The following is an 18,255-nucleotide window of genomic DNA, read 5'->3' on the forward strand; positions in this document are numbered from 1 at the left end:
GTGCGCAACGAATGACGTCTATCTCGCGTCGCAATGGTATTTCGATCGATTCGCCGATAGTTCGCAACGTCTTACTCGCACGTAATCATTGTCGTCGGGAATTCCGCGTGCGATGGTGCGCGCGTTCGCATCTTCCCTCTCTTCTTTTTCGCCGCGTTGTCGAGACGAGAACGGGGTTACGAGCGGGCCGAGTAAAATTAAAAAAAAAAAAAAAAAAACGAGCTGGCCGAAAAGGTAAGCGACGCGGACAGGCGAACGAAGAGTGAGCGATTGCACGCGGGAGGGTGCGTCAACGAATGGACGCGCGCGCGTCTCCTCGTTTGTCCTTTCGTTCGTTCATTCGTTTCTTCATTCCTTCGTTCGCTCGCTCGACCGATGGTGCCGACGACGAAGCGAGCGAGACTGTGCCGTTTCTCCGATGCGCGGGAGTGAGACGATCGCGCAACAAGTTCAGCTGGCCTCGGCGGCCATGCCCGGTGTAGCTCGCGAACCAGCCGCGGATCGCGCTCTACTCGAAGCAGTCGAAGCCCCCTCCTATTTCGACGACGTCACTTTTCTCTTCCCCGAGATATTTGTCTCTCAACAGCGTCAACAAGTTTCTGGATAACGCGTACGTACGGATGTATATGTTCCCTCGAGTACCTTTATACCGAAACCTCTGTCCACTCGCAATCAGTCTTCGGTTGTCCACTCTCGTTCGTTGTCGCGCGTTCCTCGGTCTACCTAACCTCCGTCACGGCTCGCGCGTCGCACCCTGGACGACGACGCATCGCGCGCTTCAGGGTCTGAGGGAAAAAAAAAAAAAAACGTGGCAGCACCGGCACTCTCTACGTCCCGCACTCGCGCGACGGGGACTCGTTTTCGTTCGGGTGGCCCAGGTCGCGTCGTCCGCCGTATGCGCGCTAACAAACTATACCGACGACGGGGAAGGCAGTCGTAGTCGTAGCCGCAGTCCGCAGCCGCGCGCGTTAAAAGTGTCCGACGCGGCGGAGCGCGCGGGGACGCTCCATCCACAAAATACCGCACGGCCGTCGTTGCTTTTCCTTCTTGCTCCCTTGGGGCGATCGTGCCCCTGACTTTCTGAAACGACCGGCGCGGCTAACGTCCGGCGTTGCTGCCGTTGGGAGACTCGCGGCTCGCGTGTAACAACGCGAACGATGCTCCGTCTCTTTTTCTCTCGTTCGTCATTCTCTCTTCTTCGTCTGGCCGAGTCGCGGAGAAGACGCATGCGCGCTCCAGCATTGAGAGGCCGCGACGAGTATGTATGTGCGCTACGCCCGCACATCGTGCACATGTCCCCCCCGTCCGCCTCTTACCTCTTCCCATCCACCACCGAAGAACCGTGACGCCTGCGAGACCAGGCCGACCCTTCTCCACCCTCCCGTCCCGCGTTCGTTCGTTCGTTCGTTCGCTCGCTCGCTCGCTCGCTCGCGTACACCGTACAAACAGCTAGCCAGACGTGATACTTCATTCATGCTCGTGTTGCGCGACCACGACCGAGTCGCACCACCTCCGGGCCTTCTCTCTTCGGGGCATGCGAATACGAAGTAAATCTATCTCTCGAAAGCGACCTAATTTCAAGCCAAATTCTCCTCTATCGCTACAATTTCTCAGCTCTCATCTCACGTTGCACAGTTATATTTACCCCTTATTTACTTTTGCTCGGGTATGCGGTTACACGTTCGTAACGTCACGATTCGCGCTGACATTTCTTCTTGTTTTAATTACCTAAGATGTAATCCTCTATTTTTCACGTTTCGTACTCAAAATATAAGTTTATAATTCTTTATTATGTTAAAATATGTATTTCCCAAGTTTGGTATAAAAAAGAAAAAAAAGAAAATCTTGCGTTAAAGAACGAGATGCGTTTTTAGCAATTGGAATCCTTCCGGAGAATGGGTCGCGTTTGAGAGAAACTAAACGGTAGCGATAGTAGGAGCGATAGCCGTGTTCAGGTTCAGGTGATCGAACGTCGCAAGAGCGATTTCGCGGCGCGTATTGAACTCCTGTCCCATATGTCGAGACGACTCGATTCTCTTCGTAAACGTTCGCCGACTACATCCTCTTTCGTCCTTGTCGCTCGTTCCAGCTCCCGCGATCTCTTTCTCCTCCTTTCCTGCCAATCCTCCTTCTTCCTCTCTTCCCTCCTCTCGCCGCCGCCACGCAACTCGTTCACTCCATTTGCTCGCGGATATGTCGCGTACGGAGGTGCCTTGTGTGTATTAAATATACGTTTGTGGGCGCGTTGCTCCTCCTATATCCCCGACCCGCCTGTTCCATAAGGCAGACGCAGCGTGAGATGAGAGAACGTAAAATATGATATTCTTGATGGCACGACCGAGACCGAACGCGATTTCGGTTTAGAATTATTTTACAATATTTAATTAACGGTCTATATATACGCGACTCGTAGCGTTATATCGGATGTCGGGAAATTTATTCGTGAAACGCAGCTCTTAAACATTCGCTTACGTGGTCGTGGTCGGGACGATGCACTTTAGCGAATCGTCGTGGAACAACGTCGTTTCGAACGTAACCGTAGGCGAAATATGACATACCTTATTCCGAGAAGCAGCGAAACGTGCTTCCTCGTTGCTGTAGCCGCGAGGTGCTCATCGGTTAATTCGTGATTCACGCAACGGTACGAGGAATGTATTAATCGTGGGACTCCCTCGAATCCATCGTTTGCTTTTTCTTCGAATCGCAGGAAAACGCGTGGCGATCGACTACCTGAGAATAACAAAAAGCACTTGACAAAATAACAATTTTTTGGAAATTATTAACTTTTCGACGTCATTGTACAATATAATCATTTGTATATAAGAGTCGTCTTCTTATTAGAAGACGATGACATAGGGCGTGGACACATTTATTATAGGAAATAATGCTGGATTCGCAATGTGTGTCAATCAACGCATGGCGCGATACGCCGTTCTGCATTGCTTTCGCTCGGTGAGACTAGTATCTCGCGTTGATTCCAACGATTTCGATCCAACGCATCGTCGGAGCTCCGGCCGTTTTTCCTCAGCCATTTATACTGTTAGTAATACGAGAGCGGCGACGTTTATATCTATTTACACCCGGGTGTGGCGGCGATGCGAATCGCGTGCACCGCTTCCCTCGAGAGGATATCCGGTGTGGAAACGTTCCCCTCTGCCCCCTTCCCTTCCATTCAGCCCTCTCTTCTCTCTTTTCCTCTTTTGCTCGCTCATTCACTTTCATATTCTTTCTCTTCGTCTTTCTCCCTAGAACCGCGTGCACTTCCTCTATTTTCCTCGACCCCTCCAGTAGTATCGCCCTTCTTTCATAGCGCCGGGAACAGCACGTTCTCAATGAGTCGACCAACAGTCGCATTCACGTCGGAAGTTTTATGCCGCGTCAAATACAACGACGGGATTTTTCGAGCGGGAACGGTGCGTCGTCCCGGGTCGCAATTCATGCTTATTCATCCATAAAAATTCTCTTTCGATCGAGCGAGGCTCCCCCACGTGGGTCTCTTTCCAGCTTTTCTACATATTCCCTTCCCTTCTCCGGAGAAAGATTTTCTAGAGCCGAGTCAGTTGTACATTTTTCAACAAGATTCCAAAGCTAAAACAATTTTTTTAATACCGCAATTTTTCCGATTGTAATATAAAACGAAATGAATTTATCGGAATAAGTCTAATATCTCCGCTTCCGTCCCGTCTCGTACTACTTTCCTCAACGATCGCTTTTAGGAATTACGGAGGTTAATTGTCTCTAATTAAGTAAATTATTCAGACGATATAAAGAAATTACTGTTCTCGGCGTAGCAGTGGCGAAATAAAATAATACTCGTATTTTCACAATTATGCACACTCTCTTTTTCTTTTTTTTTTTTTTTTTTCTCAACACTTTGCCCTACGTTTAATAATGACTGTCGGAAAAATGGGTAGATTTTGAAAGATAAAAGCGGAGGGAAGAGTTTGCGAGGGAATGAGGTAGACAGAGAGAGAGAGAGAGAGAGAGAGAGACAGTCAACCTGCAGATGCATGAATGACTCGAAATGACGTACGCGTTTATTGAGCACAACTTGCCGACCCGCGCTCTTGCTCCCAGCAAGGACACGACATATTTTCCAACTCCAATCAGCGGCGAATTCCAACAACTTAAAAAAGCCGGAATTCTCCGATTAATTGGAATTAAATTCTTTAAACTACATAAAAATTTATTATTTACCTAATGAATTGATTAGAATGTAATATTTAATATAATTTTTAGCAACTTTTTTTCTAAATTGTTCACAGGATGTAATAAATCTATACTTTAAAAGATACTTTACTAGATTTCTCAATTTTTGCTTGGCAACTAAATGTTTTAAAATCTTTGACAAAGAACTTAATATTAAAGATGAGTTTGCTCTCGTTTTTTTTTTTTTTTCCCTCTATTCAGCAACGGAAAATAAATAATGTAAACGTCTCTTTTTTTAAATCGCAAAATAAGCAGAAACATTAACATTGATTTTTTCGCATTATCATTCACTCACGTCATCAATTGTTGACGCTGGCCTATGGTTCATATCTTACGATCGCAAGACGTGGCATCGACTTGTGACGTTATTCGAAGGCAGAAAAGGGAAGAGACGTAGAGGAAACGCGAGTATGTGTACGTCCGCACGTACATCGGTATATGTAATAATGTGTGTAAGATAATACGCGTTAAAGTAGCGCGCACATAAGACGGAATTGCGTCAGGAACGAGAGGAGGAAAGAGGGAATCGGATAAACCGATTAAAAGTTATAACTTATATAAGTGAGTCTACATTTTGTGTGAATATATAGCAAACTCTTAGGATACTTTTCGACGTGATAACGTTCATTTTCTCTCGATTACGCGCGACATAATCGATCTTACACGCCCACAATCTATTTTTGTATACCGCTTCCGGTAGTGCCAAAGAGGGAAAGGACGCTTCTCGACAGAATTCGAGAACGATACGCGATCTACCGCGTAACGTTACACGTCATCATCGTCATCGTCGTCGTTCCGTTCCTCCTCCTCCTCCTCATCGTCGATTTATTTCTCGAGTTTCTTTCTGACGTTATTACCACTCTCGGGCAATTAAAACCACGCGTTCCCACGGTCGGGGTGAACATAATGTCGAAAGTCTTAATAAAGGGACGCGTGTAATGGAGGTGATAGTCAGAAAAAGGGTCTAAATAGAACTATAGCTTTTTTCTCCGAGTCGTATTGCTTAATTTTTTATGTACTTATATTTACGCTTTTAATATTTTTCCCTGGACAACATAGGGCAGGTAATAATATAATAATTTCTACTTGCGTCATGGCAAAATAGAGCAAATTAGTATTTCATATTTTTGTTGAAGTTTTACTAAACATTTTCAGCACATTAAATTATTTGTGCAAATAATACTTGAATTTTTTAATTGGAAAAATAAGTTGCGACGTTCACAAATGTGTTATAAATAAAAATATGTAATAATTTTTCCAAAAAATATAGAAAAGTTTACTTTTAAAAATTAATATTCGCCAGTAGTGGCGAACACTTGGGACATATAAAATATATCCGGAATAAATGGATATCAAGAAAGGATAACAAACCCGGTATCCTCTTTTTTTTTTTTTCCTTTTTTGTTGCGAAAACGCGTAGTCTTTATTTTCCGAACGCAAAACTGCGCTTATCTTATACAAAGAGATTACATATATAAAACACACAAAATTCTCGGCGCGGTTATTTCATTCATTAACGCCACACGTTGTACGCTCTATTTTTTTTTCTTCTCTCTCTCTCTCTCTCTCTCTCTCTCTCTCTCTATTTCTCTCTCGCTCGCAAACTCTCCATTTTCTCTTTTCCGTGTATTCAGAACATTGTTGTCCGCGACGCCCCATGCGGAGTGATCTTCTTATGCGCACTTCCAAGAAGCTTCCTCTCCGATGCGACTGGCTACGTTCTCTTCCTGCTCATCGTTTAAGATACGGTGTATCACTTTCGCGGTACTTGATAAATACTCGGAATGCAATCACGAAATCCGACGCGATCGTCTCCCGTCGATCGTCCTCGAAAGCCCCGCATGCGTTTTCAAGGACGCCGTGCACCAGCGAGCTCGAGATCATCTTTGCATCTCTTCTGGCCAGCGTGCTCGTCAACAATGCCGTGAAATTTTTGGTGATTCTTCGCGATGCTGAAGGATCAAAGGTTGATTCACGTTCAAGATGAAAGATAGATTCGAGCATGCCACATTGTAGAGACATATTCTGCGACATCTGCATCGTTGGGGAAAGCTCGATGACGATCGAAGAGGCATTTGCTAAAGTTTGACGGGTCGAATTTTCTCGCCGAGCAGCCGTCGGGAAAGTAAGAGGCTCTTGGACAATGTCGCCATCGCGATTCTCATCGTATCCTAGAGTATCTGGAAGAGCTTCTTCAATTCCACCATGAGTTGCCAATCTGTTTTCAGCAGGTCATCTCTGAAGTACTCCTTGCACGCGTCTATACTTTGTCTGCTTATCTGTAACAGTTTGAGATACGGCGTTTTCGTTATTGGATTAAAAAAAAAAAAAAATGCACTATGTTACATTTATAATATATTAGAATTAAATCGAGCCGACCGATCGAAAACTTTGATGGGACGAATGACGCAACTCTTGTAACGAAAACATAGGCGTCATTCATGTGACGTGGCAAGAATGATCTGTTAAAAGCGAAATTTAAATAAAATAACGGGCAGTTTCATAATACAGCCGTGTGTGCTATTTTTTCCGACGCATCTTTTTATGCTTAATTTTCACGGTTTTTACGAATAGAAAAATAGAGCTCGTTGTCGCGTACGTGCACGCACATCGAACCATTCGGAAACGTAACGCTTCACAACTGTTTCCGCCCCCACTCTTGGCCGGAAGTCCCGTTTCATTCATGGATCGGTCACAATGGTGGTTTTACGCGGCTATTGAGGACGCCTGCCTCCCGCCACGCCCCTTCCAGCTTTCCTTGCTCCTCGCCGCTTCTCATCCTCTCTATCTCTCTTTCTCCATCACGCATTCTCGTACGTGTTTCCCTTCCTTCCTCCAACATCCGTATTACCGCTCGTAAAATACGTGGAACGTTGAATATACAACAGTTCGTGGTAATCATAAAAAATTTCACCGACAGCGCAAAGCGCAGAACTAATTTGAAAGTTTAAGTTTTTCGCGCGACGCTCGTCATCGCGATTACACGTCTCGAACATTAATATGCAATTTTGGCTCGCGTGGTGAACGGCAGCGTAGAATCAAAGACGTGCCACGTCGATCGGTCATTTCGAGATACTATATTTCGGAAAAACTTTCCGATGCTTCACGCTCACATGATATTCAGTCACGGTTTTCCATGATACATTTTTCTTTTTTTGCCACACCGAAATTAGAAGACTATTTTCGCAATCGGGTAAATAAACGCGTCTCCGAAAAGTGGTAGGGAGAAATATTATTCCGTCTGTCAGCTTCTTGCTTACATAAGAAGAAAAATTGATCTTAAGGAAAAAAAAAAAAAAATGTATATTTGAAGGAAAAGGTGAACGTTTATTTGATCCGAACACCTTTTCGGGAAGAATTTTCTTCGAGCGTTAAAAAGCAGAAGCATTTGCTCTATTTCCTCCGTATAAACAGACGTGTCAGCGGATCAGCGGCTTCGGGAGAATTGTCGTGGGAACAAGATACTTCCGGAACTGATTCCATGAACCGAACGGTAACGACGACTTCCGCTTGCCTACCAAAGCACAGGAAGGTGCTTGAAGCACGATAGAAGAGGCCTGTGGAAAAAGGAAGGAGAAGCGGGACGGATAGAGAAGGACGGGTGAAGAGGGAAGGAAGAAGGGAAAGAATGAAGATGAGACGTCGGTTTGTACAAAGAAAAGGCACCGGGTACCGTTTCTCGCAGGGAGAAAAAAAAAAAAGTCCCCGAAACCTCCGTCTTGATTGACGATTGTAACTGTCCTTATGCGCATTTATATAAAAATAATCGTAAAAGCTGCAGAGTAATTAAAAAAAAAAAGGTAATTAAAATTTAAAATCCACTTGGAATTATTTCTACAAAGGCAGACTAACTTTAATCTCGTTGAACTTGCATCTTATCTTATTTTAATTTTCAGAATTAGAAACAGATAACAGTCAAGATGTGATCTGCGTTGAAAGTGGCTCTTAGCCTTCCTTTTAGTCCTTCATTAATTATTTTCGCAGATGCTGACGCGAATCTAATCGATCTAATTATTATTTATAATTTATAAAATAAAATTTCAAATTTTTGCTTCTAAAATTCTCTTAAAATTCAAAGAGATGCGTCATCGAGATAGTTGCTTTAAAGCCCACGGTAAGAGAACACGATTAATATAATAATTAAATAAAAATAATTAGGGAAACTTATTTTTTGCACACGTGGACATTAGAAGCATCTGAGCGAATGCGGGAACTCGTCCCATAGTCGATATCTTCGCTCGAAGGAAGAAAACGAAAAAGGAAAAAGAGTAGATGATGGAGGGAGAAGGGAAGGGATGAGCGGAGGGAAAAAGGTAGCGAGCTTCTACGAAGGCCGGAAGCCGATGGCGGGCGAACGATCGCCACCGGATGTTCATCTTCCTTTTTCGATCTAGGTCTCGCATACTAATTGTAAGTTGAATTTGCGTCAAGGCAAAAATGAGCTTTTCAGTTTTGCGTGCTTTAAAACACTAATGGAATAATACGAAATTTAACAAGCTCTCTCTCTTTTTTTTTTTTTTTTTCTCAAAAAAGCTGAATTTAAAACTAATCGATTACTCCAACAGTTGGACGTAACGTTCGTTTATATATAATTTCATATGCAATTATAATTAAATTCTAATTATTATAAGTTAAAAAATAGAATTAATGTTGCTCGATCTATAACTGTTTATTACGATCGTTTAACAATTAGGGTACTTACCTTGCTGACGAGGAAATCTTTTGCCTCGAAATGGCGGCCGAACATCTTGGGTGCTTCTCCTGGGACAGGCTCGATTTTTATGCAGACCTCTTGACCCTTTCTAGCCGTTTCTACGGATTTATGATTATACTCTATGCTAGTTACCATGCCCAAGTCAACGAACTGAAACAATAGATGAACATATTAATTAATATAGAGAAATGGTATCCGACACATTTCGTGATGAAAAAGCATGTAATGTTTTCAACGACCGAATCGTATAACATTTATCGTTACATATATTTAACGCTTAAATCGTCTTATACAAGTTCTTAATTAATTGGCAGAAATACATTATACAAGTGAAAGATAAATTACGAAGAATTTTATACCCAAAAAAATTCTTCTACCAATATCAAAGTTTCGTTAATGCGGACACTTATTTTCAGATTTGCAATCTCAGCGAAATCTGATTAAAGGTGTAAAAATTATGGATTTGCTAGCCGTAGCTTCCTCTTGTTTCTTTACAAAGATAAGTAGATAGTAATGCGACACCGAGCGCACGTCCGTTTGTGCGCTTTTTAGCATTTATAGCGCGTCAGAACCGATAGCTGAATGTAAAAATTATTGTAATAATAAGCCAGATCTATTCCACGAAGAAAGCTTCGGTATAGTAGCGCGATTTTCTGTGGGTCTTGTTTTTTTTTTTTTTCCGTCATCGATCGTCGACGTCTGGTCGCGTGGGTATAACTCCGCCTAGGCACACCTTTACTGCGACCGGAAGTCGAGACGGCCAGCGAGTATACCTGAACGGCACAGTCAGGCTGAGCTGAGCTGAGCTGAGTCGAACCGTGCCTGCTTCGCTAACCGAGTCCGAGACGTGGGTACGCATTTTCGTCGTGAATACCAGCGAGAATCGGTGAACCAAGTAGGTAGGTAGGTAGGTAGGTAGGTAGGTAGGTAGGTAGGTAGGTAGGTAGGCAGGCAGGCAGGCAAGCAGGCAGGCAAGCAGGCAGGCAGGCAGGCAGGCAGGCAGGCAGGCAGGCAGGCAGGCAGGCAGGCGATACCCGCATATACACGTAGGCCGGCACGCAGTAGGCTGTTTCGTTGTAGACTGATCCACCGGGTGTTCGTAAATATAGGTAGAGAATATAGGCGCGAGCTAGCTTTTTGTTAAAAGGACAAAAAGCTGTACTATTCTCAACATGTTGATTTTCAATAAATAAATTTACGGCAAATCGACCTAAGCAAAAGTTTTAGATCGCAAGTATACGAGAAGAAGAAAAAAATCGAAAAATAGAAAGACAGATATAATTAGGTTGGTCGAAAAATTGTCGTTTGGAACACCCTGTTTCTACGTAAGCGAAAAAGCACGTTGCTCCGTTGCTCACGACACACCTGCAGCCGCGAGAACGTAAAAGTGGACGACAAACTCGGACTCGTTAGAGCAACTAGGACTGATCAACGATTGAAAAAGAGACCGGCTTCCGTAATATCTCTCCGTAGGCGCACCGGAGGATCATCTATTACGCAATCAGTACCCTATAGCATCCATCCGTTCCGTCTATAATACCTATTATCACGCGTCCTGAAAGAGAGACATCGATTTATCTCACCCAGTGGACCGCGAGAGGTAAAACCTTGGCTCCATTACGTCTCTATCTACGTTTAAATATTTATCTCGCATCCAAATGCGTTAATTACGTGTGTACTCGAGACGTTGCAGGAGGGGGAAATTATTATTCCATAAGTGCGAATATTTATAAGATATTAAAAAGCACATTACCAAGATAACGATTAACAAAAAAGTGGAATGTTTTTTTTTTTTTTTTTTTTTAGATTAAAAAGATCCGTCCCTTTTCTTGGACTATGGTCGAAAGTAGAGATATTGAAATTACACGAAACATGTTGAAAGGTGATACAGATCGCACGAGTTGCAACATGGACGCACACGACAAGCCACGTTATCGTTAAGTGGACAATGACCGGTCGAATATGTGTATTCCGAAACCCACGCCAAGAGAGCAGTACCTTGCTTGGCTGATCAAATCATTTCGTATCCAATCCATGGTTAACTGGCCGATAATTGAAGCAACTTGAACAATTTTTTTTTTTTTTTTTTTCCTATATACCTACAGTTTCGCGACGGAAAGAATACTTGAAATTATATACACATACGCATACAGATCCACGTTTTAATCTTAAATTTTGTCGAGTTTAAATGGAAAAGTCAGAATCTGTTATTCGCTACGGACGTCTATCTTTTTCTCTTATTCTTTTTCAAATTATATTTTAATGCAATAATTACATGTGCGGTGTCAAGGAACGAAAAATGCATACGCGTCATACAGAGAATATTGTGCGTGTCGGAGTTAATCAGCTCAGACGTGGAAAAAAAAGATACGATCATCCGTTTCTCCGTGCCGTGCATGTTCCACGATACAGCTCTTCTGTGGTCGGCGTACTTTTACGGCGTACCCCCGTCGTCAAATTCTCGACACTCCGCCGCGACCGAAAGGAATTACCATATAGGTGCACGTGTGCAGGCGGGCAAATGAACCTTGTTCGTCCTCCGCCTCGACCTTCTCCGCCCTTTCTTCCAACCTATCGCACCGCGCGTCTACAATCCTCTCTCGGCTCCGTTCTCTGAACCGCTCCAAGTTTTAAGATAAAATTCGAGACTCTCGAAGGACCAACCGTTAATTTCGTATTTCTCTTCCGTTCCTTCTTTTCTCTTCGTTCACGTCTCGCAAATGTATAATATTACGCGACATATTTTATGACTGACGTTTTTTTTTTCACCTCCTAGGAATTTCAGGCATATAAAAGTTGAACATTTGCCCAGAAACTAGATAGTTTCATCTAAAATAGGCCGTGATTTCAAGTGTTTTTTTTTTTTTTCTTTCCTTTTTAATAAAAAAATATCGGATAAAAAAAAATAGAGAAATAGTATCTCTGATTTGAAAATGATATTCTAGCCGTGGTATTTAAAACATTTTCGATTGACGTGTTAGATATAGTCTCTTCTCGCCGAGAAAAAGAGGATTATCCCCAGGTACATGACTAAAAGGGAGAAGGAAAGTTAATAGCTTTGCAGCTTAAAAATCTGGTCGGTCCCTCATCTTCTGAAATTACGGAAGCCATTACGAGCGTTATCGGCACGCTTTTCCTTTACGATTAACATGTCAATGGAACGCGAGAGAGGCGAGAGCGACATAGTCTCGCTCTCTCGAATACAAGCGGGTCCGTAGAGACGTTACGCGTGGGCCCACATGTGTATATATATATATATATATATATATATATATATATATATATATATATATATATATATATATATATATATATAGGGTCTACTTTAGATTTATCTTGTCTCAAGTGTGCGAAAGACGTGAGGATCTTTCTCGTTGCGCCACGTGGGCGGAGAAGAGACTCGCAGAATCGGCCAGGTTAATGCTTATAGGCGAACTAAACGGAAAAGCGTGCATCCGCACACGTCTTCCGATGTTGAACCATCTAACCATTTGTATAAACACCCACTCGTTTGCCGCAGTTTCTTTGATAAGTTTTGGCAATACCTTTCGCATTTATTACGCTGTCATGCACAATCGTACTATAATTATAGCTGCGGGGAGAGGTAGACAATTTTGAGAGTAAAATTTGCGGCCCTGTACTAAAAATGATTTTTAAAACACAAAACAAAATAAAAAGGAGGGAAGGGGAGGGAGGACTTGTCATAAATTTGTATCGTGGATGCCGTGGAAGAGAACAGCTGTTGACGTGCAGCTTTGAGAACGCGCGGAATAAAAAGAGAAGAAAGGAGTTCCTAGAAAGAAGTATAGCGAGAACCTCGACCTTGGCACCAAGCGCGCGAGCGCCATTTGAAGGTCGATCCTTTCTCGACGCGAAATGGGAATCTGCAGATATATGCGACTGCACGAGATGCCTAGCCGAAGGCTCGCTTCGTTCCGCGAAAATCACGCTAGACTACGTAAGTTGCACCTGCGTACGTCACGTCATGCTCCGTCGTATGTACCGTAAGTTCCACTTGGTTCGCGGCAAAAGAGAGAGAGAGAGAGAGACTGGAAAAGGATTCTCTCGCGATCCCAAGATACTGTTCGCGAGATGCGGCAAGATTCCAGCACAAGATTGAAAGACGATGTGATTATTTATTCCGCGGGGACGAGATTTACATGCAAACTTTACGGTCCGATTGCAGCGGGGGCGTAACGGTAAACGCAACGTTAAAAGACGCACGGAAACAAAAAAGATAGAGCACCCTCGAAAGGTTTCCGTTCATCGAAATCCGTCTCTCTGGAAATAAAGAGTTGCACGATGCTACAAGATTCACACGAAAAGCCAGTCTCACCGAGCGTATGCAGAAAACAAACGATTTATACGTTTGCATTATATACTCTATTAAGCTCTAATAAACTCTTTGTATAAGCTGGTATCGTTATCTATTTGTAAGAGTGTTATACATCGTCGTAAGTACCGATACAATAAAGCGCAACGAGTTCCGCGGTCTGATATGCCTTGTAACGTGCGTCGTGCAATAGGCGATCGTATTAATCGCAAATGCGTGCAAGGATAGACAGAAGTCGAGGGGGAGGAACTGTTCTTGGCATACTAGATAGCAGACGTGGCGTGTCGCGACGCGTCTCCGAGCGAGCGGACTCACGCGCGCGCAACACGGGAACCGGAAGTCTATTTTCGTAGCCCGCACCAATTTAGAAAGCTTTATAGTTTGCGCGACGAGAGTCTGCGGCTCTAACGGACACCCCGTGTGCGTCGTCGGTGCTTTTAAACGCTGTTAATCGAGATTTGTGCCTCCTCGTGCGCGTTCTCGTCTTTTGTGGGCATTATTTCGACACTTACGTTCGCGGCTTGAAATTTCACCGCGGAAAAATCAATCAAAAATCAAATTGATAATTAGCAAAAGACACCCGCGTTTCTATATGATGCGACCTCAATAAAAAAAAATTAAAAAAAAAAAAAAGAAACAACGCGTACGTATAATAAAATGTAACAATGAAAACTATTAAATTGCATTTAGATATAAAGTCACAGTTCTTAAAATAATAAGTATGATTTTGTTAAAGTGCAACACACGGTGAAGCAATGCGATCGTACGAGGTGCTCAAATCAGTCTTGAAACTAAAAGAAAGACCTTCGAGATATATTCGAGGATCGCGCGTCATTTCCCGGAAATAATATTGCATATTGTTTTTGCGGATAATTTTGTTCAGCAAACTATCTTTAAATACACATTAGGCGGATTTGAGATTAGACAAACGTCTCGCTTCTGGGATTAAAAGCCTGCTCCTCGCGTGTGGTATTCAACGAACGTAAGCCTATCTCCTCCACGTGTGCCGGAGTTGCTTACTCCTTTTCCGCCACGTTTTTTTTTTTTTTTTTTTTTTTTTTATCATCGTTGGCAGAATTAATCACAAGCTCGAGTAAAACGATCTCGCCGACATTGGAAACCTCGTATCCGGCCAGACGTTTCCCTCCACCTCTTCTTTCCCGTTCTCGCTTCCGTTCCACTAGTTGCTCTTTCCTCTAATTCTCCCCTTTATAATAATGAGCGCAATGCCAAATGACAATTTTTGCGTCGACGAAACGTTATTTAGAAATAACTTTTTTTTCTTTTTTACAAAAAAAAAAAAAAAAAAAAAAAAAAAAAATATGTAGATCTAATTCACCAAATTTTTTTTTCTTCTTTTTATCAAAAGACAAATTAATCTCTTTTCCTAGGGTATCTCGCATACTTTTCTGTTCTACGGACGGTTCATAAAATCAGAAAAGATAGTTTTCGCGTAGGAGCTCATTCGTACTTGAGAGAATAACAACCGCGTGCATTGCGGGTAATTGCGAAACGTCGCGGTCTAAATATCTCTCAATAGAGAGATATCCTCTCTGACTTGAAATTCCTATCCGCCGCAAATTTGCACGCGCATGCCACGGCGTATGCCCCAAGGAAAAGGAAGAGGAAACAGCACGCAGGGGAAAAAGAGAGAAAGAGAGGCGGTATGGGTGAGGAAGAAAGAACGGTTCTATGTACGAGCGCCTTTCCGCCGGAAAAGGACTCGCGCACCAGAGCGTTTCTAGTTCCTGTCGCTCGCTCACGAGTTGAATATAATTTCAAGTGAAATCGCGCCGAACCTCAAGTCCTTTCTTCGCGTTTCCGATGGCCCTACGAATAACATCGCGAAATGTGCAAGATGCTCGACAATGAATGCCAATTAATCCCAATGGTTATTATTATATAAACCAGTTAAAATTTGACAATGGCAAATATATGAGTAGGTATTCAATGAATTATACCTCTCGTACGTAATTTAAATTTCTCTTTTTTGTCTATAAATGTCGTCATTAAATATCGTAGAGATTAAAAACCGGATGAGGGCAAGCTCAATGCGACGTACGTCGATCACGTTTCTCGTGTTACGATAGCACGTTGTTCAACTTCCTACGATAAAGGGCTTTTGACTCTTTCTTGCTTTTTATTTCTCGGCACGTTTCCTCTCTTTCTCTTCTTTTTCTTCTTTATCCATCATTTACCCCTCTCATTTCTACTTAAGCTTTCATTTTTTACTTTACAGGAACTGCAAACTAAGACATTCTTCCCGCCACGACACGTTCAGTTTTAATTTCGATCCATTTTTAATTAAATTTTAATCCTATTGTATTGATTTTTGGCGCTAACTGATATCTTGTGAAACTTCCTAATGTTGTAGATTAAATTATATGTCTTGTTTTATTATTAAGTATACGTTTGCAAATGCAAAGTTAATTGCCAGAGACTACACGATTTTAATCCATTCCCGAAATGCACTTGATATGAAAAATCGAAGCTCAATGAACGAACGTATTCCGACTTTATGTAAATGACTGATAAAGTACGACTATTTCGTTAGCGCTCTATTATACTCCAGCAGACGGTCGTTTAGCTGATAAAGAAAAGACAGAAGAAAACGGAAAAGAGTGTCGCGTGATACGTAGCTGGAGCGAAGACCGCGAGGAAGGAGAGAATAATGAACAAGTTGCTTCACGTAGGGGAGGTTATTTCCGCCAGGACCATCCAATCGTGAAACGCGCCGAGATCTACTCTCGGAATGAACAGAGAGGAAAGAGAGAGAGAGCGAGCGAGCGAGCGCGAGTACATCAAAAGCGCGGCGCTATCACGACTCTCGGGTCATTAGGCCGAGCAGAATCCACAGCCGAACGAACAGACGGATGTACAAATAATCGGAAAGAGCGGAAAATGGGATAACAGAAGGGAGGAAAAAAAAAAAAAAAAAAAAAAGGAAATGCCACAAGAAAACGGCAGGCTGAAAGAATTCGCCGGATTTCCGCTCGCCATTAAAGCCGCCTATCGAGACTGGCGCGTTGCGCAACGCCCATACTATGTCCCTCTGTGTGTTTCTACGTATGTGTATGTATGCGGGGTGCGCGGGTACGCCTGATAACGCACACGATGGAAGTCGCGAGGAGGGAAGCGGATAGATGAATAGATAGGTTCCATGCGAGTTCTCCGAGGCGGTCTCTTTCCGAGCTCTCTCGCGGCGCCACGAGACGGCAGAATAAATTCTAAGGGAAGAGTAATCGGGACGCGTTACACAACGACACGAACGACAATCGTTAGCTATTAAATATCGATATCGCTCGTTACATCAAAATTATAGAAAACATGGGTGAACGTGGTACCGCAGCTTTCGAGCTAGATGCGATAATGGAAGAACGAAGCAATAAAATGGAAAAGAAGAACGAAAGGAGAGATTGGGAACAACAGAATGCTTGCGACGACTGACGGACATTGCGCGAAATTGGCATGCGAATCTCGATGCATAGTTCTCGCTCTCGAGAATGAGTCTCTCTCGCGCGCTGAAAATCCGCTGGACGAATGCGGGCTCACGTACCTCAGTATCGTCCCGCAGTTTAAGCCGCATCGTTTCCTTTCGCGGTATGATATCAACGCGTGTTGCTTCGACCCGTCGACGGGACGACGTGCATCCGGCCGTTCGACAAAAGGACTGCTCGGGCGCAAACTGACCTGCGTTAACTCGAGTTTCGTGAGACTTGACGAAGATACGGGATAATCGTTAGGTCATCGTCGGGAAGACACGTCTCCACGGAAAAACGTGTGTCACGATACGAGCGGAAGTAACTTTCACGGTAAAATCAGAGTTTTCCACCAGCCGCTCTGCCCCCTTTCCCCGACAAGGCCGAACACGTGCGATCTTAAGGTATTGTAGTCAATTAACCGGTAGGTACATCGATCGATTCTATTTCTATTCCTATTCCTAAGCTCTAAAGATTTATAAAAAAAAAAAAAAAAAAAAAAAAAAGGAAAAAGTTAGCCTAAAAGTCTGGCTTTTAAAGTCCAAAAGTTTAAAGAAAAAAGCCGAGGAAAAAGTACAAAATACTTGAGCACGAGTTTATTTAACGAGTTTTAATACTTTCTTAAAAACCACGTTAAAGAATAACTGAAGAATTCAGTTTTTTCATTGCAATATAAAATTGTGACGAATATAAATAAAAGATGTCACAAATTTGAATTTTAGAAGAAATGTATGAACAAAAATATATGAATATAATATAATATTGTGCTGCGCGTAGTATCTTTCAAGCCTGATGTCTGAAGGAAAAGATCGCGTGGGCCTAGATACGTAGTCGGATCCGCGTAAGGGCTTGGAATGTCCGTCGTCTCCCTTCGTGTTACTTTTACGAGTTATTTCAAAACTTACGTGACATAAAGAGAATAAAATACATTTCTAAATAGAAATTCTAAATAGAAAAAATATCCCGTAATTTAATATTTACGCATCTGCGAGCAAGAAGTTAAAAAGGTCCCGAACCGAAGTCGAACGAGCTGATTGAGCCGCGCGGTGACAGAGCCTGACCACGCGTTTTAAATCATTGATCGCGGTGCGTGGGTACGCGTCATTGCGACGTCGCGCCGCGCCGGTGGGAGAATACATTTAGGATTTTTGTCCATCAGAAATTTGCGTGCCACTAATGGTATCGTCGACGCCTACGGGATCCAAGGCTAGGCAACCTGCAACGTGTCGCGCGCGCTACCGCGTAAGGCGAGGCCGGAGTTGCCGGCTACCCACCCGATTCCTCCTACGGGAAAGAACGAGACGAAGAGAGGAAAGGAATGAAAGAGAGATAGATTCTCTCCGATCGGAGCCACCTACGGGAGCGAGGGAGACCGGGACCGAGAATGCCAGCCGACCTGGAGCGGAGGTTTAATATATCCGCCCGCTCGATCGACGCGATCGATCGACCAACTGAATCGCCGTATTTCCGCCGAACGAGTTCACCTACGCGCGGCCCGCGATAAGTTCTCTCAATTACCA

General features: G+C 43.3%; 1 protein-coding gene and 1 long non-coding RNA gene across 4 annotated transcripts in view; one reads left to right on the forward strand and one right to left on the reverse strand.

The window, feature by feature from the left end:
- Window positions 1–8,913, forward strand: LOC139104225 (uncharacterized). Its single transcript, XR_011546008.1, has 3 exons — window positions 1–610; window positions 7,624–8,009; window positions 8,106–8,913. It is a non-coding gene; the product is annotated as an uncharacterized lncRNA (long non-coding RNA).
- Eif5b (eukaryotic translation initiation factor 5B) overlaps window positions 5,771–18,255 on the reverse strand; it is a 25,189-nt gene continuing 12,704 nt past the window's right edge. For all 3 annotated transcript variants that reach the window (XM_070659575.1, XM_070659574.1, XM_070659576.1), the window contains 2 exons: window positions 8,912–9,073; window positions 5,771–6,488 (listed from right to left, as the gene is read on the reverse strand). In XM_070659575.1, coding sequence (XP_070515676.1) covers window positions 6,381–6,488; window positions 8,912–9,073 — 270 coding nt within the window. In that variant the 3' untranslated portion in view covers window positions 5,771–6,380. The remainder of the gene's footprint in view (window positions 6,489–8,911; window positions 9,074–18,255) is intronic.

This window comes from Cardiocondyla obscurior, linkage group LG07, assembly GCF_019399895.1.
Source record: "Cardiocondyla obscurior isolate alpha-2009 linkage group LG07, Cobs3.1, whole genome shotgun sequence".
Taxonomy (NCBI): Eukaryota; Metazoa; Arthropoda; class Insecta; order Hymenoptera; family Formicidae; genus Cardiocondyla; species Cardiocondyla obscurior.